General features: G+C 41.2%; 1 protein-coding gene across 11 annotated transcripts in view; it reads right to left on the reverse strand.

The window, feature by feature from the left end:
* Positions 1 to 26,625, reverse strand: part of LOC116585183 (cytochrome c oxidase assembly protein COX18, mitochondrial) — an 80,446-nt gene extending 53,821 nt beyond the window's left edge. For 4 of the 11 annotated variants that reach the window (XR_004283494.1, XR_004283493.1, XR_004283492.1 and 1 more), the window contains exons 1-5: positions 26,082 to 26,624; positions 24,845 to 24,945; positions 22,614 to 22,777; positions 20,779 to 20,903; positions 18,587 to 18,694 (exon numbers count right to left, since the gene is read on the reverse strand). Coding sequence is in view for 5 of the 11 variants with exons in the window: in XM_032334548.1 (XP_032190439.1) it covers positions 15,765 to 15,938; positions 18,587 to 18,694; positions 20,779 to 20,903; positions 22,614 to 22,777; positions 24,845 to 24,945; positions 26,082 to 26,426 (1,017 nt within the window). In the remaining 6 variants the exon portion in view is untranslated. Of the gene's footprint in view, positions 1 to 15,097; positions 15,939 to 18,586; positions 18,695 to 20,778; positions 20,904 to 22,613; positions 22,778 to 24,844; positions 24,946 to 26,081 lie in introns of those variants that run through there. The other 7 variants (XR_004283495.1, XR_004283496.1, XM_032334550.1 and 4 more) reach the window with 6 other exon arrangements.
* Positions 26,626 to 27,274: the final 649 nt, after the last annotated feature.

The following is a 27,274-nucleotide window of genomic DNA, read 5'->3' on the forward strand; positions in this document are numbered from 1 at the left end:
GGATGTTCTAGGATGTTCACCCATCTTATGAGCCATAACTTAATCGCACCTTCAAAGTTCCTTTGCCATATAAGGTAGCGTATTCACAGGTTCTAGAAATTGGGACGTGGACTTCTTTGGGAAGCCATTATTCCACCTACTTTGCAAGCCTATTAAAGTCTTCCCTGGCACATTTTCTTGAAGTGCAAAACGCACTAACTGAAGAGATACCATGAGCCTAGAGCTACTAGTGGCCATATTTTCCACTTGAGACTCAAGAATCAGGCCAACCCAAGCGAAAGCAAGGTTGGAAGAAAAGGAAAATGGTCCTGAAGATATTGTTTAACCTCCCAGGACCACCCATGCCTGAAACCAACATTACCTATAGACTATAGCTACGTGAATATTCCCTTTTTGCGAAAGTTAGATTGAATTAGGCTGCTATCCATTATAATACAAAGAGGCCTTGTGATCAAACTAAGTAATGGAGAAGCAAATGATCAATTAGAATTTATCCATCATCATTTATCAACCACTGAATCGGATATAAAATGTGTTAAAGAGAAATAACATTAGCAATATGAAGACCCTCCACTTTTTAAGGAGTATCCTACAAAAAAATTGCTTCATTAGAAAAAATTACTGACTTAAAAAAACATACTAATGATGTATTAATGTCAGAGTATCTGGATTTGGGGATCCTACAAAATTAAGATATATATAGAAATATGGCATGGGACAAATTGGCTAAAATAAATTAGATTAATATTTCATGTTGGGAATTCAAAATGCTCTAACTGCTGAGCCAAGTGCTCAGTGATAGTGGTAGGGATGTTAGTGATGGTATTTGTGGTGACTGGTGGTAGCGGCATTTCTTAGTTTAAGAATTGGGTCTTTTCCCAGAGGACTCATCCTATTGTTATGAGAGACACAGGGAACCTCAACCATTACCACATAACAATTCTTTCTTCCCACGGAAATAAAAAGAATTGGTAGATTGTGGATACTATTTCTTGTTCTTCAACGATATACTGCAAGGATGTGTATGTCCCTGCCAGAGGTACACAAGCTATGAAGAAAGTGAACATATAATGTTTGTAAAAATATTATGAAATAGCCTTCTTTTCAACTGCAAAACATTCTTGCTTTCCTTTATCTTAAAAATAGTGTAAGAGACCCTGAAGAACTCAGAAGTTTCTACTGAGTCCCTGTAACTATTCTTCTCTACTCCCTCCTACACAATGTCTTGGCCCCTCACTGTTCTCCACTCCTCTTGATAAAATCCAAATTGCCCTGGAGTGCCTGGGTGGCTCAGTGGGTTGGGACCTCTGCCTTCAGCTCCGGTCCTGATTCCAGGGTCCAGGGATTGAGCCCTGCATCCGGGTCTCTGCTTAGCAGGGAGCCTGCTTCTCCCTCTCTCTCTGCCTGCCTCTCTGCCTGCTTGTGATCTCTGTCAAATAAATAAATAAAATCTTTAAAAAAAAAAAATCCAAATTTCCCAAACCATGGCTACTACTATTAGGAGAACATCTTTGCCTAGTTCTTGGAACTACCGAATTGTCAAGTGCCCCTTCCTGTAAACCTCAATAAAAGTTTGTGCCCTGTCTCCTCCCCACAAGTTAGAATGTTCTTCTTAGGCCCAGCATTTTTAAGTCAAGATTTATTCTAATTGTGCTCTGGGTAGTTTCTGTCTACGCAGACGGAGGGGGGAAAACCTTTTCTCTTCAGTATACAGAGTAAGATAAGAATGTTTTGATTTAATATCTCCCCAGGTCTATTATTTCTTTCCAAAAGAAAGCAAGAAATTCTGAACACTTTCTTCCAGCAGCACACAAAGGACTGAACTGGTGGTGGCAGGTCTCATATCTGACCCTTCTGACCAACTGAACTGACACCATTTTAGACCTGTTTGAAGATACCTGTCTTGGGAAGAGGAGAGTACGCATTTAACATCTGAACGTACCTGCAAATAAAAGAATGACTCTAAAGACTAATCAATATAAGTCTTATGGAAAGAAAATAAAATAAAGGTCTAGCTCAGAAAAAAAGTGTTAACTCTACTTTAGGTGGAAGAAAAACACTAAATCTTGAAGTTGTATCTCTTTTTGCAGCTGAGCTAGAGAGAGGGCTTGGGAACATAAATTCCATGGACATAATGGTATATCTAAACAATTTCATTCTATTTGGTAAGTCTTTGGAAGAAGAAAAGGAGACTTTAAGCAGCAGACCACCTCCAAGAGGCAAATTTGAAACTTTCCCAATTGTCAATTATGCTATTTCCCTGTGAAGTAGGTGGGACAGTGTGACCTCAGCCAAAGACAAACACAGTCCCTTATAAGAGCTCTGTTCAAACAGTGGCCCTGTCCCATTCACTTTAGAGAGCTAGAGATAATATATTTGGGAGTTACAGGTGGGTTTCTTTTTTTTCTTCTTCAAGAATTTGGATTTCTAATCTCTCTATTTTGACTTGAGGTTACCCTTTGACAAGGTTACCCTTGTCTTCTCTCTCCTGATGGTCGCTGGTGGCCATGGGCAACGGAGGAAGAGTGGAGTCACCCTACGCTGGTCCTTCTAGGGGAGGAAGGCTGAAGGCAAGCATTCTGTGCGTAAGTGCGGGAGCAAATGAACACTGAGCTCATGCAGGAAAGCCTCCTCAGGCCAAAGAGAAGTGACCATTTTGCCTACAATGTGACTCCTGCAGCTAATACACTCATTTGAACATGTTACCCACCACAGTGGCATTCTGAGCTGATTTTAGATACCAAACCTATAGAATTTGTATCCATGGACCTTTTTCATAAAATCAGAGAGTAAAATCTGCATACATACTTTTGTTGGTGGATCACTTCAGTCCCTACATGCAAGGAAGCCAAACTTCTAACAAAGGTTTTACAGGGGAAAATACCTTTGCTTTATTCTATGTGATTAAAGGAAAATTTGAGAGGTGGTTATAAGAAATGTCCTACTTGGCAGGGCTTTTTTTTGGGGGAGAGGGGTCTATTCCCTTTTATCCTCAGGGGAACCTAAATTCTAAGAATTTTAATAAAACTTCATCAACAATGTCAGCAACTCTGCATATAGAGCAAACATGAAAATGGAGTCCATGTGGGGTTGCCATGCCTATAAGGTGTCGCGGCCAGCGTGACAAATCGACCAGGAAATGTGTGGGTAAGAGGATGGTGAAAAGAAATTAAGAGACAAAGAGATGGGGGCAGGAGGAGCACTGAGGATAATGTCCAACAGTACTGATTTTATTTCACATCTTACAATCATTTATAAGGCAGACCAGAAAAGGAGGAGTAATACATCAGTATCTAGTCAGATGACTGCAAGTTTCTATAACAAGTTTACATTTACTACAAGCAAACTTCGCGATGCCAGGTAGTCACGGCTAAGTCACGGCTAGTCCACTTGTCTCATTAGCAAGACAATCAGTCAGGGAGTGGGTTATGGGAGGTATAGGAACAACAAGGACTAACTAAGAATTCATGACCCTGAGCACATTGTTCCCTTCTGTAGGGAGAGCGTGTGGGAAGTCACGTAGGCGAGCGCACGACACATAGCACAGACCCTTCCTCACTCAACTTTCCTGTCCTTGACCCCTTATCAAGGTGTCCAGCCTTTAAAGGAGACACAAGTCAGGGCCTGGTTTGATCCAGGACTCCAACCATGCAGTAGCCTCCAACAATAAGGCCACTGGGAATTACCAGCTGCATGGCCGCCTCACCATTTTTGATCCTTAAGTGCGTGTCCTCCTTCCACTACACAACGTTAGGTAAATGACAAGGCATCAGAGATATTAAGCCAGGGGTGGGGCAGGAGAAATGAACATCTTATCCCTTGGGCACTGGGTTGTTGAGCACATCATTGAACTAGAGGCGACATCTGCCACTCGGGTGTAGCACCAGGTATGGCAAAACAGGTTATGGTATTTGTACATTCCAGACATAAAAACAACTGACCACTGGAAACTCATTGTATGTGTGGTAGAATGAAGCAATCTCCTTGAGATGGATGGCATCAGAGATCAAGGTCAGGATTATCTTGATAAGGCATTTTAATAACCTCCTGCCCAAAGAAGAGAACAAACCTTGCCTAAGGCACTGACCTTAACATCCAACACAAAAACTGGAGGGATTACTTTGAATAAAAAAGCTGCCCTGCTCTCCCTACCACCATCACTGTAAGCAAAACAGGGGGCTAAAGACTGAAAAAGGGAGGAGACAGAGATGGAATGACTCCTGGTGATCATCCACCACTGTGCTGTGGAAGCTAGAGAGCACGCTCGTGTCCACAGATCTGAATCAAGAAGTTCTCGGACCTGACGAACATGATCTATAAATGTGACTAAGCATTTTGAGATGGGAGGATCATCCTGGGTTATCACAGTGCTCAAATACAATCACAAGAGTCCTCCTAAGAGGGAGGCAGGAAGGGGAGCGGGAAAGCAGATGCAACAACAGAGTGGACACAGAGAGGCAGGTCAGGAACCTTCAGAAGCTGGAAAACCTAAGAAACCAGATTCCTGGGCGCCTGGGTGGCTCAGTGGGTTAAGCCACTGCCTTCGGCTCAGGTCATGATCTCAGGGTCCTGGGATCGAGTCCCGCATCGGGGTCTCTGCTCGGCAGGGAGCCTGCTTCCCTCTCTCTCTCTCTCTGCCTGCCTCTCCATCTACTTGTGATTTCTCTCTGTCAAATAAATAAATAAAAATCTTAAAAAAAAAAAAAAAAAAAAAAAAAAAAAAGAAACCAGATTCCTGACTACCGTCTCCAGAAGGAACACAGCCCTCTGGAATCCATTTCAGATCTCTAACCTCAAGAATTTGTCAGATAATAAATTTGTGTGGTTTTAAGTCACTAAGTTTATGGTAATGTGCCACAGCACCAATAAGAAAGTAATGAGTGGTTGCAATTTCAAATTTTGGAATTTTGGGCATGCTACGGGGGTAGAGACTGTGGGATCTCAGTCTCAGCTTCTTTTGCAAGATGGTGTTATTTTTGTCTTCTCTCTTCTTACGGAAACGTTCTCTGCCACTCTTGTCTTCTGTGCAATATCCTAGCTGTATAATGCCTGTGGGTTTGGGCTGCTGTGATAGCTGGTCCAGCATGAACCACTTACCCAACTGACTTGGTCTCTGCGTATTCATATTTTAAGAAGAGATTTGATGGTCCTACTTGGGCTACACGAACAACCCAGATCCAGTTGTCTATGGCTTGCCAAGTACAAGTTGTCATCACCTGGTGAAAGCTACTCTATCTTCATGTCACAGTGGTAGATAATCCCGCACTCTCTAGATGCAAGCGGTCACTCCGTTTCCATCTGCTCCCTTTTTCTAATAGTAGCCTTCTATTTGTTTATAGTGGTAGGGAGAGCAGGGCAGCTTTTTTATTTAGAATAATCCCCTCAATTTTTGTGTTGATGTTAATGTCAGTGCCTTAGGCAAGTATGTGGACACAAACAGCTCATATTTCTGTGCTCTGAGCTCAAAGAAATCCCTCCCCATGAGGGGATTTCATCCCATCTTGTATGAAGACTAACTACAGGCAGGTTTCTGTTATCCTTGGAAGGAACAGAAATACTTATACAGATTAAGTCTCAGGTCCATCCCTGAGGATTTACCAGATTCTTATCCCCTAATCATTTAAATGTAGGCATGTCTCCTAAACACATCTCAACCCATCCAAATGCCTTCAATCCTAAACACATCTCAACCAATTCATACAACTAATCTGACCAATGAGAATCCATTTTAAATAATCTATTGTCTGAGCAAAATGCCAATTTCATCAATTAAAACCCTGTGACACTGTGATGAAATAAATACATATTTGGTCTCCATCCATGGTTCCTGGCACACAGCTTCTAAAATCACTGTAACTTCTTAAGTGAAAAGTGATAGAAGCATCTTTTGTTATATTTGGCCTTCTATGCTCCTGAAACAGCTCTTAAAGGAGCTGAGTTTTGTCATTCATAATAAAAAGGCCCTTTTGACCACACCTAAATGTATACTAATGAGGCAAGTTTTGCCCCCTTCTTGGGCACCTGGGGAGCTCAGTGGGTTAAGTCTCTGCCTTGGGCTTAGGGCATGGTCCCAGGGTTCTGGAATTGAATCCCTCTTCCCCTCCACTGGGCTCTCTTTTCATCAGGGAGCCTGCTTCTTCCTCTGTCTATTGCCCTGCCTACTTGTACTTGTACTCTCTGTCAAATAAATAAAATTAAAAAAAAAAAAGCATCTCCTTGATAATCACAGAATGGGGGCTGGTTGCCATGGGAAAGAACTGGGTGAGAAGCAACTCAGAACTTTCAGCCCCACCCCTTGACCTCTCAGGAGGGCAGGGCTGTAGATTCAATCACCTATGAATGGCCAATGATTTAATCAATGGTGCCAACATGATGATGCCTCCTACTGAGAATGGGAGCTCTGTGCACCCTGCCTGATACACTGCCGTATCCATCTTTTCCTGAGTTTTATCCTCAGTGGATAATCATAAGGGCATTTCTTAGTTTTGTGAGCCATTTTACTTAGCATATTATCAAAGCCAAGGCAGAGTTGTGGGAACCCTCAGTTTGCAACCGAGTCAGAGAGAAGTTGTGGGTAACCTGAAGATCTACTACCTGAGACTGGTGTCTGGGGAGGGGCAGTCGTCTGTGAGACTGACCCCTTAACCTGTGGGATCTGATGCTAACTCCAGGTTGTGGCAGAGCTGAATTGAACTGAAGGTCCCCCAACTGGTATCCGCAGAGAACTGGAGAATTGCTTGTTGTGGGGAAAAAAATATACATATTTGGTGGCTAGAAGTGTTCTGAGGGTAGTATATAGAAGAATTTTCCATTAGCTGGAGTTTTTCTTTTAAACCCATTCTGCTATGATGAACTGTCCCATTTTAAACTTTCTATATTTCTGACCATTACTTTCTATAAGTTGGGAATACCATGATGCCCGGTAATGTCAACATATATTGTATACTTTCAACACAGTGGCAGTGTCACTGCATAATAAACACAATGGTTGCCATCTAATTCAATAACATAATTCACACTGTACTGTGCCTTAAATGCAGGACATCTGAAGTCCACTTTTCTTATTCTGACTGAATATGAACTGGTAAAAAAATAACAAAAAGTCACAGTAGGGCGGTAGGCAGAGCACTCTAAATGTGGAGTAAAAGCTGCATCACTGAAATAAGAGTGCGCTGAGCAGAGTAACAACCAGTCAGCTCTGCGGCAGAAGGGTGAAAGCCACAGAAATAGGTTAACAAATAAGCACAGCTGTGTTCCAATAAAACTCTATTTATAGGCACTGAGATACAAATTTTATATAATTTTTGTATATCACAAAAAATTATTCTTTTGATTTTTTTCAAGTATTTAAAAACGTAAAACTATTCTTAGTTTTCAAGCTATACAAGAAAGGGCAGTGAGGTGCATTTAGCCCCAGTGTCATAATTTGAGGACACCGATTTAGACTATCATATGAATATCATAACCCAGACACAGGTTGAAGAAGAGTAAAATTTTCATTCCTCGTGGTAGTTTTGTTCTGTAAAGCCACTGGGAACACCAAATTCATTACTACCTTACTAAAGCAGGAGGCAAAGGAGCTTGGACAAGTTGACCAAAGTAACGCCATTTTGGTTTTTAGGCTGACCTTTAACCTAAAAGTCAGCAGGTCATAAAAAGAGTCATGGGATTCAACTCATGAAAGACCACAAGACCCCACTCCCTCTGACAGCGAAAGTAATAAAAGCTGGACATTCTTAAAATTGCTCCCCATGGGTGATTCCATGACCTGAAGACAATGGAAAAACTGACCACCCAATGTAAGTGATAAACCCAAAGTTAAAGAGTAAGCCCCTCCCTATCCAGTTAGCTAATTAAAAAACAAAAACAAAAACAAAAACCAACTTATAAAACCCTTCATTAGAGGCAAAGGTTGGGGGATTCCTCTTCCTTGCCTACGGGGACAGACCACTACTTTGTGAAGCAGCTCCTTTCTTACTTCTATACTTAATAAATCCTTGTCCCTTTCTCCAAGTGGCTTGCTCTTGAATTCTATTTTGTGCAAAGCCAAGAACCCTCTTGGAGAGGAGCCTGAGGCCCTCTCGGGGCCCTGCCCATCTGGCATAGATACTATTGTTCCTAGGGGAAACACAGGGTTAGGTTCCTGCAAGTCTGTGTCCGTAACATTTTCATCAACCAAACAAGACAAATTTTCTCCTATGTGTGTGCTTCTGCTTAAAGACATCTTATTTAATATATTTTGCTGTTTCATTAATACTGAACTCCTGGCCAACAGCTCTGTGACTCATGCTTGAACAATGCTTATTTAACATACATATTCTCTCCCCAAACTTGTAATTTGGAGGCCATTTTAAACAGAGAAATCATCAATAAAAAGTATAACAATTAGAAAAATGTGGCAGTAAATAGACCACAAGAAAGACAATTATTTACAGTATGAGAACTGAAACAAAAAGGCAGACTGTCACCTTGTTTGATCTCAGCTGAGTGTGAGCACTGGACAGTGTGGGGGTTTTTTGTTGTTTTTTCAAGTAGACTCCATGCCCAATTTGGGGCTTGAACTTAGCACCCCGAGATCAAGGGTCACATGCCAGCCAGGTACCCCACCATTCATATTTTTGCTGCTCTGAGCATGTATGTCTGCTAATACCAGAAAAATCACCATGAGATTATCACAAATACATTTTAGTGAGCAGATAAACTCACAAATATGAATCTGTGAATAATGTGGACCAACTGTATTTTAAAGTAAAATAACACATTATCAGGTAGGTGAGAGTTAAGGGTGAGGAACAAGATAATTCATTTCAAAATCTATACTTGGTTGCAACTGTAATTTATAATGGGAACCGTAGTTTTTATTTGGACCCCAAATAGCCCATTTATATTTGAAAACTCAAGCACAACTGAAGCATTTATAATAAAACTTTATGGGAATTTCTTACCTGTAGCAACACGTATAATAAATTTTAAACAGCATGGAATATGAAGCTGTTAATTCTTTCATAGATACAGGATTTATATTTTTAATACTCCTTACCCTCAGCAGCAACCTTCACTCAAAGAAGAGCCAGGAAGCCTGAGGTTATAATTAGAAGAAATTCCTCAAACGATTTGTGCTATGATTGGGACACGGCAGAAATGCAGCTGCAATGAAAAGACTATGGTTAGGTATATTTCATAATTCATAGTTATAAGTTTCCCTGGAAAGCTACAATTTAGCCAGAAGACAAAAACCAGACCTAAATTAAATACAGTGCTGCCTTCCCAGCCAAGGCAAAACAAATGTAAATTGCCTTATCAGGGACACAAAGAGAAAGAAGCACACCTGTGCTGTTTTCTCAAAATGGAAAAGATAGAAATGGGGCGCTTTCCAAGAGTCCTCTTTATCAGGAAAATCTTGGCCCTCTGGAGTTAGCAGAGACTCTCCAAGATAGAAATTTCTTTTTGTTGCCTTAGATAGAATAACTCAGTAGCTATTTTCTTGGAGCACTTTTAGTTTTACTTCAGGTGTTTTCCCACTAACGCATTTGGTCCCAAACACCCAGAACTCCTCATTTTAGTAAATGAAACCAGCAGTACAGGACTAGGTAATTAAAGGTAAGGCTACTTTGTAAAACTTACCAAAGTACAGGGCGGTCAAGAAGGCAGTCAGTGGTAGAACACAAGGGGCCAGGCTTCTCTCTGCACCTATTCCTTTGGCATAGCTGTGTCAATATCGCCCTCATGTTCAAGTTAAAAGGAGCAAAGCAAAAAGTTACTGGGGTTTTTTTTTTTTCTTTAAAGATTTTATTTGACAAAGATCACAATCAGGCAGAGAGGGAGGAAGGGAAGCAGGCTCCCTGCTGAGCAGAGAGCAAGATGCGGGGCTCCATCCCCGGACCCCCGTGACCCCCATTGCCCCCATGGCCCTCATGGCCCTGGGATAAATGACCTGAGCTGAAGGCAGAGGCTTCAACCCACTGAGCCACCCAGGCGCCCCACAAAAGTTACTGTTCTAAAAGCTAGGCAAGGCCTCTGTATGAACACACTTTCTTGATTCAGCTGATTCTTGGGGATTTTGTCACCATTCGTCAGCTGGTAACTTTTTCTTTCTCTTTCTCTTGTGGCCAAGTCTTGTGGTTCCTACAGATGGGAGTCAACCCAATGCTCTTATGCATTGCTCCTGAGACTGTGGAAGGCCTTCGGTGAAACAGATACGAAGGCTAGGCTTTCTGAGTGTGGGGGTGGAGACCTGTGGGGAAAGTGGACCCTCTGTGGGGCCCATTTCTTTCTCAGGGGCAATCCCTGAAGCCATCTTAGAAGAAAAACTTGGGGAAAAAATGTATCTTCTGTATCTCCACTATGTGGCAATATCATGAAACGATAAATATTTTTATCGTTCACATAAAAATATTTTTACTTAAAAATATTTTTAAAAACTCCAACAAATACATTCAACAATATCCACCCCTTGGTAGCATAAGCAGCATGAATGAAGGGCGTTGTTACAGCATTCAAAGAAAACTAAGATACCTCATAGATATCACATATTTTACCTAACAATAAATTCTAAAATAACACTGCAATATTAATAAGAGCAACACAATTACTGAATAAAGTTAAACATTTCTAATAATTCCTTTGGCTTTTAGACTATATTCTACCAACGATCCTCTAGTCACTTTGTTCACTAAATCACTCCCTCTCTGTGGACGCGTTGTCCTCATTTGATGAGGTTTCAGTTTGCTTTGTTTGTTGGCGTTCCAGCAGTGTGAAAGCTCTGACCAGGAGGCTTTCTTTTGCGGCTGTCTGCTGCCAGCCGGGACAGGGAAGAGTCTCCTGTACTTTGAGATGATGTAAAATACTCAAAACAGCTCTATCTCTGGAATCTGCAAAACAATCTTATTTCACAATTACGTGATCTGCATACATTTTTTAATGACTATGTAATTATAAATACATAATCCACATGCATACTTTCTGGCTGAATAAGCTAGTTCTTCACCTATTATTTAATTTCTAGTAGTAGTAAAATTAATGTACTTCTATATATTGTCACTATTTTTAAAAATTTGCTAAGTATTATCCTGATCTTTCAAGCTTTTTAAATTTAATTTGCTTTTTCCTAGACATGACATTATAAATCTTATAATATTAAGATCCCTACACTAACTTAATGTTACATATTATCATACCATGGCTTACAGGTCTAAAGAATTCCCCCAATTATTAAGAGTACAGTTGCTGTGATGAGCGCTGAGAAATGAACAGAATTGTTGAATTACTATATTGTATGCCTGAAACAAAAAAAATACTGTACATTAATTATACTGGAATTAAATTTTAAAAAAATATGTGGATACACAAACATCTTAAACAATAAAAGAATTATACAAACATAAAATAATTTTACCATCATGAAAATACAAAACATGACAATAAAATAAAATAAAGGATTCCCCCAACTAGCATTAGCTTGATCCCAGTACCAGTTTTTCACGTTCTTAAAAGATTATGAGATACCTGGTATCTCTGTATTTCATACGATTAGCAAAGAATACATGCGAATTGTCTTTAAGGTTTGCTTGGAATGTTCATGGATGAAAATTCATATATATGAATACATTAAAAATATATATGAATGCATAAATTCCTATTTTACTTGTTGAAACACGTACAGAAGTCCAAAATTTCAGGTTTTATTATTGCACAAATTCAAAGGTCCCAAAGCTAAATCTTGATTCCCCAAAATTCAGTATTTAAAAACAATAATTAGAAAATACCAATTATTACAACTTTAAAATATATTCATAAGGTTCAAATAGAAAATTTTCTGTGGATTCCTGTTACTTCCAGGTAATTCGTGTCCTGGTAGAATCCACTCACAGAAGAGGCGAGCATCAATGATGACCTATTATAACTAGTCTCGTGTTTTATGTCATATTGGCACATTCAGCTTTAACACAGAACCCTAAATTCTTGCATGGACTCATTGGTCATACCTGGAATCTTAAATTTTGCATTCTGTGGGAACTTCATTTATCATCCAGGGAAAAAACAAAGGACATTCTTTGTGTTTAGGATCTGAGTTACTACTGCTTTGGGGGCTTAATCTGGTATTAAAGCAATTTAAAAGGCGATTCTCACAAAAAAGAGAGAGAGATTCCTGGAATCCTCAGAGGAGGAGCCTGTGAAGACACATGGGTTAATTAAGCATAGGTACAAAACTGAGAAATTACTGAAGTTTATTTGGGCCCTCATTTTTTTCCACTTTTCCCCAGAAACAATTTCCCCACTATGGTCTAGAACTGGCTGTATCTCTTCTGAGATGTGAGGGTTTGGTTTTTAGCTCTTGAGTGCTTCTGAAGGTACCTTAGAAAGGCTTGCTCTCTTCTCTGAGAGGTTTTGAAACCTCTCCGGGGTTATCCGTGAAGGTGGCAATCAAGGATTTTGCTTTTAAGTAAGCTTCATTTTCCCACCTATGACATCTGGCCAGAGAGGGCTGCTCAGGTGTTCTCTCACAAGGGTTCTAGGGAAAACTTGGGTTGTTTGGCTATGCCAGCTCTATCTCTTAACATACATTTGAGCTCTAGTATCATTACAGAGTATAAATTGATCCAGGAATGAGTCCCTTTTCCTAACTCTTGGGCTGAGACACAGCTATAAAAAAGTGAATCTGGCCTAGAGACAAAAATAAGGCCCACATGGAGTTAAAAAAATAAATAAATAAAATAAAAAAGACTCCCTTTCAGAGAGGAGGAAGACAGACAAATAGACTATGGTCTCCATCAGAAATTAAAAAAAGGACTTCCTGAACTCTGCAGGGTCCAGGACTGAGCTCTGCCAGTCCCTCAGCAGCGGAGGAGAGAAGCATCCAAGGGATCTTTACAGTGTGTGTGTCCTCTTGTTCCCATCCAATACCCACCTCCCCGGCCCTTAGGCTCTGGAAGTGCTCCTAAGACAAAATGCTGGGGAAGTAAGATCAGAGACCACGGACCTGGGAGTCTTCAGAAACATGACTTGCTATTTACTAAAAAATCTGCCTGGAGAAAGAAGTGAGAGCAATATTTACCAGCTTGAAGTCAGATGACTGATTCACCTCAGTTCTAATGTACCAGTTCTCTTTATTCACGAGTATTCACAGATCCCAGCCACCTTCAACCCAACCAGAAATTATTTTGAGATCTGGGAAGAAGGATCTTGTATTTTCAAAGAAATTTGCATCTATTTTCAAAGCAATTCGAAAGGCCTGAAAACAGGAGAGCAATAGGAAACAAAGTATATCATCCCTTGGAAAAAGATGTTGAAAGTACATTCAGAAATCGAGGGGAATCCAAGTAAACAAGGTAAAAGCACACTCATGAAAAGGAGATGTACTGGAAAAGGAAGTCACAGCAGTCCTTTATTTCTTACTTTCAGAAAGTGACACACTTATTTTCAGAAAGTCTGAGGAAGATGGGGAAGAGAGCTGATTTCCTCCAACTCACTGTGAGAGAAATACATGACTCAGTACCCAATGATACACATGGCGAGACTCAACTTGTTCCAGAGATAGCCACAATTTTTCTCAAATTATCTTTTCTCTTTTTGCTATAATACAACCAGCACAGACATTTCTGCCTCTGCTTCCCTGATTGTACATGTTCCAAAAGGTCAATTCTTGTTATCTGAGGTAGTTATATTCTATAAAATTACCACAAACACTGAATTCATCAACACTAAACCACTGCTCCCAGAGAATTTACAGAGTTACATTCCTATGAGCCTCTTGTCAAATTTTCAACAACCGGTCAATACAAAATATTGTTGATTCATTAATGGTAAACTCATGGCCAAACAGCATCATAATTTGTGCCTGAATGAAGTTTATTTCATGTAGGTATTACTTTCTCCTTAAGGAACATCACAGGATTCTTGTGCCTAGGAAAACTAGACAGCACTTCAGATGACAATGGTTGGAGGCCATTTTAAATAGTGAAATCACTAACAAAAAGCACAAGAATGAGAAAAAAACATGGCACTAGACCATGAAAAGGACACTTGGTTATTATACAGTCGGAGAGCGAAACAAGAAGACACAGTGTTGCCCCATTTGACCTATCTGGGAATATGTACTTTGAATGACTCAAATTTTTTGCCACTCTATGTTTATTCAAGAATAACATCAAAAGCACTATATTGATTTGGGGCTTATGCAAAAATTTTAGTGTGTAGGCAAACCAGCAAATACAAAGTTTGTGAATAATAAGGAATGACTGTACATAAGTTTCAATTCCTTCACTGTGATTAGAAAGATAGTTACTTCAATAGGGCAGTCATGACTAGGACTGGGAAGTCAGGAAAAGAGAACCAGGTCCCAACTGCTATCTCTAAATTTTCGGTGAGGTGACAACCAAAACAGCTAAGATTTAACAGACATTATTAAATGACTTTAAAACATTAAAAGACATTAAAAATGACTGATTAGGGTGCCTGGGTGGCTCAGTGGGTTAAGTCTCTGCCTTAGGCCCAGGTCATGATCTCAGGGTCCTGGGTTTGAGCCCGGCATCGGGCTCTTTGCTTGGCAGGGAGCCTGCTTCCCCCTCTTTCTCTGCCTGCCTCTGCCTACTTGTGATTTCTCTGTCAAATAAATAAATAAAAATTAAAAATATTTTTAAAAAAAGAGAGACTGATTAATTCTGCTTTGGTTTTTGCTTTATTGTTAAACATGAGATGGGATACAGGGCCTCTCAAAATGAGGTTCATATTCTAACTCAATGACAACTTATAATTTATAATCTTTTCAGATGCCTGTCAAATTTATTCACAAATATCCCAACTGCAGTAGTTTTATCATCCCTTCAGATCAAACAAGCAAAAAACTGGATCCACAATTTATATTACCTATTAATTTTTCCATCTACCATAGTCTAAGCCCATTAGAATTCTCAAACCCTCCAAATAAAGTTTTTAAAATCACCTCCGTGACAGATGGCTGACTTTCAGGTTTTCTTCCTTTGACTAAACAAACTTAACATTTAAGATTTTCTACTCTGGGCTCTAGCAGTACTTAGTGCTATACTCTAGTCCACTCTTCTTAAGATATAGAAAAAGGAATGTACCCTTCTTACATTCGTTCAGAGCAGGGTTGAAAGGCAACATCACCTACCATATTAGGTACTTTCTTATAAGGACTCCTCTATTGCATGAATCTCAAGTCCATTTTTTTTAGGAGTCACACATGAACTCCTCATCATTGTGTGTTCCACTAGAGTAAGAGTAAGATTTCTCAACCAGGAATTACCAGAAAGCCTCAGGGCGGGGGGAAGAGAGGCTCGTCAATGAAGGCCTCATGTTCTGAGTCCCAGGAGTTTTCTGGAAAGAAAACCATAGCCTTAGCAGATAAGCAAATGGGTCTATGATCCTCCACACCTCCAAAATCTTAAGAATCACTTCACTGTATTCTCTTTATAAAAGCTTTAATGTATGAGATTAGTTAGTGCAATCGGACATCATTCAGTATCTAATCCGGTCTTCCAAAGTTCTGGCCCCTCTAGCAAGTTATAATTTTATAACGTACTTTGATTCTACTTTTGTATTTTTAGGATACAACCAAACATACATTTCTAGCATTTAAAGGATTTTTGGTATTGTCAAATATATTTGGATTATATCTTAACCCACAGTACTTCACACAATTCACGGTTTTAAATAAAGACAAATTAAATCACATCTGAATTTGTAAACGTAAATATAATGTGATAGTGACACTTGCAATTTTTTCAAAAGTAATGGAAAGCACGTCATTTTCTTGAAATGAACTTGGTGTAAAAGGCAGCCAAGAGGTCCTTATAAGGGGTGTCTGAATCGGACTTGGTCACCGGTATCCGGCAAAGGCGACGAAACGTGGGAGAGCGCAGCAGCAAGTTCTGTGAAAGGCCCAGGAGGCTGGAGCAGAGCCAGTACAGCACGATCGACTAGAAAAAGAAAGCGCGTGAATGTCAGCACCTCTCAACTCTCCAAGGGCACCGATGTCCACACACTGGCACGCAGTACAGGAGAAAATGACAATGTGGGGAAGCCGCAGTGGGCCAGGACGGCACGAGACCTGTGGCAGCTACCGGATACCTGTGATGATTCTGACAGGTAGAAAGAAGGCTGAAAGGGCGAAAAAGTGAAAAGAATGCAGCAGGAGAGCTTTTCACAATAGGAAAGCCGAGGACAGACAGCAGCGCTCGGGCAGAGGCTCGAGAGAGATCTCCCCTCTCCTCTTCGGCAAGAAAGCACCCTTTGCCCACACCAAGAGTCCTGACAAGCTGCTATACTGGAGGTAGGGCACCGGGGGCACAGCCATTTAGGCTCCCTAGACCCCACTGTTCTCCACACAGTGGTTTATCACCCCAGAATTTCCCAGTAATCGGTTTCTTAGTCGGGAAGGCATTTTTTCAGAGACAAACAGTCCCAACATTATCTTCAACTTCTTTTGTATTCCCATTCAGAGTGATTTATTTAGGTTATTGACGACATTCTGGAGCCTCTCAAGATCCTCCCATACCTGCATGCGTTGCCAACTTTTCTCTGGCATCAGAATGTGATCAGGCCCCAGAGGCAGGAGCCTGGGGTGGGTGAGTCCAGGTCCTGGAGCTGAACTGCCTGAATGGGAATCCCATTTATTTGACTGGAGGGAAGTTATTTTCCTTCTGCTTCAGTCTCTTCATCTATAAAATGGTGACTGAACTATCCCCGCCTCAGAAGGCTGCTGTGAGGAAAAAGGGAGGTAACTCACACAGACAGGTCAGAACAGAAGGTGGCCCATATTAAAGACTTGCATTTGTTCCAAAGCAAATTTTGGGGGGCAGAAGGTACCACAGCCTCAAAGCAGATTAGCATATCAGTTACAGGCAGGAGCCAAACCCTCTGGATGTGCCTGAGATACTTATGTGATATTAAGCATCAGGTAATGGATGAGTTGACCTTGAATGAGCTTCTTACCCTCCCCGTGTCTCAGTGTCCTCAACACTAAAGTGGAGATTGTAATAGCACCTACTTCAGTGCCCACTGGATGAATTAAATGAGCTATTACATGTAAACCTTTTGAAATAGTGCCTGACACAAAGTCAATATTGAATGAGGATTAGCCAATAGCATCCTCATCGTCATCTGACTTAACTGCCTACTAAGAATCCTTCTTCTTTCCTAGAAATAAAATTCTCATTTTAAGCTGAGTATACTGCTATCAAAAAAGAAAAAAAAAAGACTAATTCCCAGTATCTTCTGCAACCGGCTGTGGCCCACATAACTAGGATGTGAGCACGAGTGTTCGGTGTGACATCTGGCAAGGCTCCTTAAAGGGGCTAATGGCACTTGAAGCTCCCTTTCACCATTCCCGCAAGATGAGCTCCAGCAGCCATCGTGACCAGCTGCGGCCTCGAGGACAGGCATGACCGGCTGCGCACGGTGGAGCGGAATGAAAGAGGCGGTCCGCTTCCTCACGCGTCCTCAGGCAGCTGCTCCATCATTCTACACTAAACTGCCAAACTCTGAATTTCCTGTATTTGGGGGAGTAAACTTTGAGGTATTTCAGACACTGCTTTTGAGATCTCTGGTACTCACTTTAAACCCAATCCCTCACTGAAAATTCACTGCTCCTATTTTATTTGCTCGGGCAGTTTCCTCAGTTACCACTGGTATGATTTCTCCCCAGACATGCAGTGAACCTGTCTGTACTGTTCTTTCTTCACAGGGTATTTTACAGCAATATTACTGTTACATGGAAAGTACTATAATAAGCACTTGATGCTATTTTATTAGTTCTCACAGACATTACGAGGTCTACTTCAGAAATGTGGAAACTTACTTATTTTACACAGGATTAGTGGCGGTATTATGTTCAAGGGACAGCTTCAAAAATATATTTTTGATGCTGAAAATGCACTGTTTCAAATTCTCAAGACAACGAAGTACTTTGATATATGCTGACAGAGCACTAACTATCCCCGACGAATGAATTCTACTTCATGGTCTATGTCTGGCCCTGAGAAAAGAGAGCTATAATACCTAAGACAGCTTTTGCCCTCTTTGCACTAAGTATCATTGGGAAATAAGCAAAAGGCTAAAAATATGAAATAACTGCAAACCTCAGTATTTTTTTTCTAATTCTACCAAAGTATAATGACATACATATGGGGGCAGGTGTACCTACCTCACTGCATTGTTATGAGGTTAGACAAGATTACATACAAACCCGTATGGACTTGGCACAAAGTTTTGTTTCTTTTTTAAGAGCTAAATTCCTTGGCCCAGTCTATGCAGACAGAAGGAATTCAATATTTCAACTAACCAAACAGAACAAATACTATGTTTACAGTGCCGTGCAAGATGAAAAAAAGAAAGGAAGAAAGAAAAAGGAGACAAGAGTTAACTCACATTCACACAAAGGAAGATTATCTAAGCCCAAGAAATACCAAGTGCTACTTGGTAATAGTAACTGCTACAGAAACTCAGGAGACCAGGAAGGGATTTAGCAGTCAAAGGCAGCTCAATAGAAGACACGGAGACTAGCCAGTCTACGTTAAGCACAGAGAAGACTGAGCACATGCTACACACAGTGTGGCTGCTTACTCACCGAAGGTACTGTCGCGGCAACTGGAATCATCAACAACGATACCGCACGAACGAAGTACGTAACATATGTCTGAAAACGAGACATTCCTATTTTTTGCAGAGCAAAAATCTGAGAGGGTAGAATAATAAATATACACAACAATTATTAAGCATATTAAATTAGACAAGCTTTAAAATACAATTTGATTTTTGCCTGGCCTCTACCTATATCTTAATAGAAGCAAAAAAAATTAAAACACTGATAAATGTATATAGCTGACCAACTATGTTTCTGGAAAACTTAATAATTAGGCAGATTAAAGGGAGCTTTAATCAATAACAGTAAAGAAGATTCAGCTATATTAAACAGTATCATAGCATAATTTTTACAAATCGATGTTTATGAAAAATTGTAAGATTGAAAATCCTTTCAAGATAGGTGCTATGTATGAACCGCTACCCTTGTTTTAGTATTTAAACACAGTGCCTGGCATAAAGAAGAATCACAATAGGTATCTCAAAGGTTTGTGATATGGCTGTATGGAATGAAGGTTAGAACCAGGTTAGGAAAAGCAGTTCTGACTCATAAATAACTTATTGAAGAGACAGAACAATGAAATGATTATGAGCACAGACTCCAGATCCAAACGACCTAGATTTGCATGGCAGCTCTACATTTAACAGTTATGTGGCTTTGTATAAGTTACTTAAGCCTACTTAAGCCTATAAGTTACTTAATACCTGTATCACAGAATTATTCTAATTAAATGAGTTAATTCATTTAAACTGTTTACAATAGTGCCTGGCACATGATGTATATTATGTAAGAATAAGTTGTTTTGGTTTTCTTAAGATTTTATTTACTCGTTTATCAAAGACAGAGAGTGAGCACTCACGTAAGTAGGGGGAGTGGCAGGCAGAGGGAGAAGCAGACTACCTGACAAGCAAGAAGCCTGGTGCGGAACTGGATCCCAGGACCCCAGGATCATGACCTGAGCCAAAGGCAGATGCTTTCCTTTTTTCTCCCACACCCCTTCCCCGCAAAGGCAGATGCTTAACCGACTAAGCCACTCAGGTGTCCCAAGAATAAGTTTTTTTAAACTTCTGTACACTGGGTTATTAGCTGGTAAAAGGAAAGCCTTGAGGATTGACATTAATTCACTGTGACCTTGTGTTTATCATCTTCTTCATTCTAATAAATATTCACTAAGTACCAACCACATTCAGTTGGAGTCTTTCCTCAAGAAACCCTAGCTCAAAACATTAGAGTATCATCTTCATTCTTCTCATTTGAAAAAAAAAAAAAAAAGAGTTTGGGGCACTTAAGTGTCTCAGATAGCTAGAGTCCGTCTTCAGCTCAGATCATGGTCTCAGGGTTCTGGGACTGAGCCCCATATCCGGCTCCCTGCTCAGTGGGGAGTCTGCTTCTCCTTCTCCCTCTGCCACTCCCCCTGCTGGTGCTCTCTCTCTAATAAAACAAACAAACCAAAAAAACCCCTTAACATAAATAAATAAATAAATAAGGGTGTATTCAATTTCCCAGAGACCAGTGATGGATCTTTGAGATGAAGTTCTAGGGATCATTTCTAAGGTTTCTTCCAGTTCAAAAAGTCTTTGTTCAACTCCATTAAGAACAGGTCCTTATACAATTAAAGGCTTGCTTCCACTAAACTGCTGAGTAACACAGCACAGGATAATGGCAAGACATAGTTGACAGATCATATTTTATATGTATGTGTTTTTCTATCTTATCACTTAAAGAAGTATTGATTTTTCTAGAGTCATACAGCTAAAAAAAAAAAAAAGACAATCAGACACTATGTTTCCGACTTGCAAATTTACATTTTAAACAAATACACAAAATACCAATCTACTGTGAGAATAAAACCATACTGATTAACCATTTTAATTACTGTCTTTACCAAAAACAAATAAAAAAATTATGTGTATTAGATTCACATATTTGTAAAGAGACTTTAGAAGTGTTCTAACTCAGCTCTTCCATTTCAATTATGACCATTCTGCCCCCAGAGAGGTTAAGGAACTGGCCTAACACTTGCCAATGGCTGATCTATGACCAGAAACCAAGGCCTCTCAATTCTAGCTCAGAGCCAGAATATCACTACCAACTCAAACATTTATATTTGATTTTGGGACAGCATCAAAAATCCCAATAATTTAAATGGCACACAAATCTCATTTAAAACCACTGACCTCCACTATTAATAAATTGATGATACCAACAGAAATAGGCAGAATCCAAGTAGAATCCAGTGCAGTGAGATCAGGAAACCACAGGATTCCATCAGCAGCTAACTGTTCCTGAACAGAAAAACCTGCTAAGACAGTTTTATAAATAAAACATAGAAAGAAATATACAACACATAAGTAGTCTAATTCAAATAAGATATCCTTCATACTAAAGACTTGCATTGGTTTCATTCACTTTTTTATTCCACGACATGAATTAGCCCTTCCTGCACTGAGAAAGTAGCAAAAACTCTGTAGCAAACAGCTGTAGGAGCGCAAAGATACATAGCAGTACTCTTTTCTAACTTATACTTATATAATTGTCCACAGGCTACTTTCTTTCAAGTCTGTTCAGGTATTTTCTGGTTAGAAATGACTTTAAGAAATGCTTTAGTTTATAGTTTTGTTTTTTTGTTTTTAAACAGATTTTATTTATTTATTTGATGGAAAGAGAGACAGCGAGAGAGGGAACACAAGCAGGGAGAGTGGGAGAGGGAGGAGCAGGCTTCCTGCCAAGCAGGGAGCCCTATGTGGGGCTCGATCCAGGGCCCTGGGATCATGACCTGAGCCAAAGGCAGATACTTAACGACTGAGCCACCCAGGTGCCCCCAGTTTATAGTTTCTTAATAAATGTTTACATTTATAACTGTTAATGCTTTTCTGGTCCCTTAATTTTATAAATGGAAGAAATTCTTGGCCAGGAAGCTGAATCATGGAACTGTAACACTAATTTTATTAGGACTTCCATGAAGAACTATAGCTGACCATTAAACAGTTCAGGGCTGGGCCCTCCGACAGCTGAAACTCTCTGTATGGGGCGCATGGCTGGCTCAGTGGCAGAGCAGGTGACTCTCGATCTCAGGATTCTGAGTCTGAGCCCCACACTGGGTGCAAGATTACTTAAAAATAAAATTGTAAAAAAAAAAAAAAAATCTGTGTATAACTTTTGACTCTCCAAGAACTACAGAAAGCCTATTATTGTCTGGAAGACTTACCAATAGCATTTATATGCTTTAAATATCATATACTGTATTCTTACAATAAAACTAAAGAAAAGAAAATGTTATTAAGAAAATCATTATGAGGGGCGCCTGGGTGGCTCTGTGGGTTAAGCCGCTGCCTTCGGCTCAGGTCATGATCTCAGGGTCCTGGGATCGAGTCCCGCATCGGGCTCTCTGCTCGGCAGGGAGCCTGCTTCCTCCTCTCTCTCTCTCTGCCTGCCTCTCTGCCTACTTGTAATCTCTCTCTGACAAATAAATAAATAAAATCTTTAAAAAAAAAAAAAAGAAAAAAAAAAGAAAATCATTATGAGAAATACTTGGGAGGCTCAGTCAGTTAAGTGTTCGACTCTCGATTTCAGCTCAGGTCATGATCTCAGGGTTGTGAGATCCGGCCCTGTGTGGGGCTCTGCGCTCAGTGGGGAGTCTGCATAAGATTCTCTCTCCCTCTGCCCCATTCCCTGCTCTCTCTCTAATTTAAAAAAAAATTCATGATGAAAAGAAAATATATTTACAGTGCAGGACTGTAAAAAACATATCTATAAGAGGACCTGCCCGATTCAAACCTGTATTGTTCAAGGGTCAACTGTATTACTGTTGTCCTTCCTAGATTCACGTTTTCTCAACATGGCTACTTTGCTTACAGTTAATATTTTAAAATCTATACCCTTATAAGAAAGATGGTAAAAATATTCTAATTATGAAAAGCACAGGTTTTTTCCCCCCCTTTTTTTCCCCTTTAGCGTACAAAGACAACGTTAGAGCACGTATTTGGGGGAAACAGACTGCTGTAATAACTACCTTCTGAATGTGTGGCCCCGGTGCTAAAATTCCGCAGAGCAACAGACATGAAGATCCACATTGGAAACTGAATCCAGACCAATACGGTGGCTTTGAACGGGTGGCAGTTATCCCGAACATACAGTTCTGAAACAAGCCTCCGCATATTCTTTAGATAAGTGAGCCTAGTTTGAGAGAAGAGGGGAAAGAGGGAAAGGAGAAAATATTTATACCCACAGCACAATATTCACACCGACAGCACAATATTCATACCCACAGCACAAACACACCCAGGTCAGAGTTATTAGCTTAAGTTTTGTGTGGGATTTTTAGTGGTCATATACTATACTAAGGGATTGCCTAACAAGAGGCAAAAAAGCCTTTTAATGAAAATTCTCTAGCAAGGTACACAAATTACATAATACTTTGATAAATTTGACATCATCGAATTATAAGCTTTGCCTCTGGTGGTCTTTGGCCAATTAGGTTTTAACACGTGAAATTTTACTACTGGCGTGGTCTGACCAGTCTGTATCACAAATTCTAAAGGTGAAAGCACATTTAACTCAAATCCCTCCATTCCAGGCAAGCTCAATTACTTGATCCCTGAATATACCTTTTGTAGCAATGTGATTTTGTAATATATATGCTCTTGACCTATCAAAATGGTTTCCATTCAGTCAACTCTTTTAAGAAGATTTTTAAAATCTGTTTCTCTGTTAACCTTATTCGTTATTCCTGTTTTTAAATCCCACTTTCTATAGTCTCCTCGAAGATCAAGTGTTGGGTCTTCACCTCTCAATCTCCTGTAGCATGTTTTGTACAATGCAGACATCCAAGGGGCCTGAAGCCAATCCACTAGAATTATAGTGTATTACTGCACTAAGACAGTACACGGACATTCCAGGCTTTATAATCTAGACTCTGCCGACTCTTCCAACTTTATCTCTTGCTACTCTTCTACAGACACCTGCATATTCTGGTGCCTACATGCACAGGCTATCCAATAAATCAAACTTCTACATCAGCACGTTTTGGAAGTCATTACGTCATCTGTGTGGACAGTCCACCTGGCTAACTCAGTTTTAGCCTTCAAGACTCAGTTCATCGAAAATGCAAGAAACTCTCGGATGTGTCTTCCTAGACAGTCATCTATCTGTGCAAAGATGTGTCTGGAAAATCATCCTGCCAAAGCTACATAAACAAGGTACCAGTCTTGCCAGGCTGCGCTTATGATTCAGATGAGCAGCTTGCTAATCTGGTCTTCTGGCCTGGAGTTATCATTCTTAGATTTCTCTGGTCAGTAAAACTTCAAAACTGTTAAGTTTGTCAACTTTCTATTTTATCAAATAAAGATATTAAACTAACATAATGTTTTTTTAAATGTCAGATCTTTCTAACACTAACCAGAGGAGCAATTTCACACTGAAGTGAGCTGGCAAATTTATACACGTATAGGTAAAAATATACAGATAACCATATATACATTATATATATATACAATGTAATGCCCTTATTTTTCTCATTGCTGTGAACTGGTGAACTTGGTCACAGCCTAGTAAGGATTACAATTTGACTAAGTACTAACTTGGGCTGGCGGAAGCAGGACTTACAAGTTCCCAGGGGATAACAACAGGCACAGGATTGCAGCATGCACAGTCAAGCACCTTCTAAGCACTTTCTAAGAGCCCAGGTAGACAACTACACAGGGTAACCACAGCAGATAGAGAGCACCTTGGCTATCTAATTTCTTCTACCAGAGCATTCACACTTTCTACCTCCCCCTTTTTGTGGGCTGCTATAGCATTCTTTCCAAAATGGTCAAGTGTGTAAATAATCTGTATCATTTGCCGACTGAAATCCCAACAGACTAGCACAATATATCCATCCGTGAAGCCTTCCCTGACTTTCCACTAGGACTGAACTCCTTGTTCATAACCCTTTCCATAGCACTTAATTTAATCATTATTTGATTACGGGTCTTCCTCAGGAGGCTGGAGTTCCTCATGAAGGAACTTGCTCTGTTTCTCCATTTCTTGTTTTCACTATACAAAACTCATACCACACAAACTTCTTAAAATATTAAGGAGTGAAAGGACTACTTTGCTGCTAAAGCTACAGAACACCCAAACCTAGAATTAATTTAATCACTTACGCAGCATGTATATATATACACGTATAGACATAGACAGACACACACACACACACACACACACACACACATATGGTCTATATTCATAGAATTAGCTTACCTGGCAACTCTTTTGGACCATCTCAACTGATTTGCACGAACCGCAACTTCTTGGTTAAGATGCCTTGCAATGCTTTTTATTTCTGGCTGTAAATTTTCCACCTAGCTAAAGAAAAAGTAGAATTCGTTATGAGCACATAAAGGATCTTTATTCATAACTACTCAGAATTTTACTCTATTCTTCTCACTGAAAAATGTGGTTTACTGATTATTTCAAGAAAACTAAGCCTAAGGATAAGGTGTCAAATTTGCTTAAGATATCCTCAGTTACAACCAAATTCAAAGTCCAGCTTATACTCTTAGCTATGTGATCCTGGGCAAGTGGCTTAAGCTCTAAAACTGTTTCCTCATATATAAAATGTTTAACAGCACCTACCTCAGAGTCATTATAAGGATTAGATAAGAACTGAACCCTATACTTTAATGTTTCATATTGGACTTCTGAGTAATGATACTGAAAAAAAAAAAAGTCGTCAATTAAGTCTTGAATATGCTCTGTGACAGCCACAGTCACAAAAAGTTTGCATTAATTTATGCTCTGTGTTAACTGTTTCTGTAAAATACCCCACTGCCTTAATGGTGCTGATGATTCCCTTTGCTTATGGGTTCCACCTCCATCCCCAATAATTTGAAAACATGAAAACCATGATTCTTGAAGTCTTACATTTGAATAATACTTTGCTTTCAGAGCACTTTAAGCCACATTATCTGACTTGATTTCATAACATGGTGAAGTAGACCACGAAGCTACTACTATCCCGATTCCACAGGAGAGAAGCCCTGAAGCCCAAGGGGCTGCACTAACCAGAGTCGCAGCCCGAATAAGGATATCACGTTTGCAAATGGCTGGCTCAGCAGTTTTTTCTAATAAGAAAGATGAATCGGAATCCTCGGGGACAAGGATGCTGCAGACATACAGGCTGTTACGATCTTTAAGACGGCAATTGTACAGGTTTCTCCATACAATTCTGCTACCGCTGCCTTTATTCGTCTCCTTCTCCAACAGCAAGCTTAGTAACAGGGCTCTGAGCACGGACCCAGCAGGGTAAACGAAATGACAGGCACATGTGTCACCAAACATCTCTTAACTCACACACCCAATGCTAGTGAAACGTCTTAGCTAAAAAAGTGGTCGCGCTCAGGTACACTAAGCAACTCCAGAAGCGGATTCTAAGCCCCGGCAGACACACAGCACCCCTCGCCGCGCAGGCGGACGCGCAGGGAGCAGGCGCCCTCACCTTGGCCAGGATGTAGTGTTGGTAGGCGGCCAGGGGTAGCGTGACGGCGCCGCGGAGGGCCGCCGTGGTGAGACCGATGCAGGCCCACCAGGGCAGACCCGTGGCGGAGTGCACGCCGAGCAGCACCTCCTCCGTGCCCTGCACCGGCGCCGACGCGGCTAGCGCCTCGTACCAGCTGCCGGGGCCGCCAGAGGCGACCGCAGAGACGGACGCCGCCGCCGCCCACACCGGCGGAGCAGAGCGCCGAATGCCGCCCGCGGAGGCCCGCACCAGCGGCGGGTCCCGGGCCCCCAGCGGCAGTACGGCCAGCGGCCGCAGCCACCTACCGCCCGGCCGGAACAGCATGACCGCGCCCGGGCTGAGCCGAAACACCGGCCTCCGGGACCAGCGTCGGAGTCCGGGCCGCCTGGGAAGCCACGCGCACGCGCCGGCAACGCCGGGCGAAAACTCGGCGCGCGCCCTCCCTCAGGCTCGGTTGACCTTCCCGGTCCAGGCAGTGACGTCTGGCGTCGCCCTCGAGATGACGCATCGGCAGGCAGGTCCCGCCTTTTCCACGCGGCACGGGGCGGGCCTGACTGCGCAGGCCCAGAACTTTCCCGCTGCCGGCTTGGGGCTCCCCCGAGGCCCGACGGAGTGCAGAGCTAGGGGCGGGGCTTGCTGCCTCGGGCCCGGCGGGGCGGTCGCTGGAAGCGCTTGCCTCTTAAATTGGCCTTCCGCGGGTGCGTTTGCATTCCTTTTCACTTAAAACTAGTCATTTGCTTTGTAGTGGGTTCAATTTGGTCGGTGGTTTTCGTGACCTAGAGGGTAGCACCCCCCCCCCCCCCGCCCCGACCTCTTTACGTGCACCCTCATTGCTTCTGCGAGAGCCCAGGTGGATTACACGGCGCGTCGCAGGCTGCAGAGAGGCCGGCGCTTCTGGCCGACCCGAGTTTAATGCGCATCCATTAGGCACTGGTCAAAGTTCAGTATGTGGAAGAGAGATTTAACTGGCTCATCTGTTCAGCTAACCCAGCTGCAAACCGAGTGTCAGTTTTTATCTCCCATTATAAGTAGCAAAACTCAAGGATACTCGCCTTCCTTGAGGCGTTATCACTGGCAGGGAGACGAGGCCTTCACTAGAGCTTACATGCATCTTACATAAAGGTTCGAGAGCCTGAAAGTAGCATTAACCGTCTTCGACTTAAAAAGAATAT

The sequence above is a fragment of the Mustela erminea genome, chromosome 2, assembly GCF_009829155.1.
Source record: "Mustela erminea isolate mMusErm1 chromosome 2, mMusErm1.Pri, whole genome shotgun sequence".
NCBI lineage: Eukaryota > Metazoa > Chordata > Mammalia > Carnivora > Mustelidae > Mustela > Mustela erminea.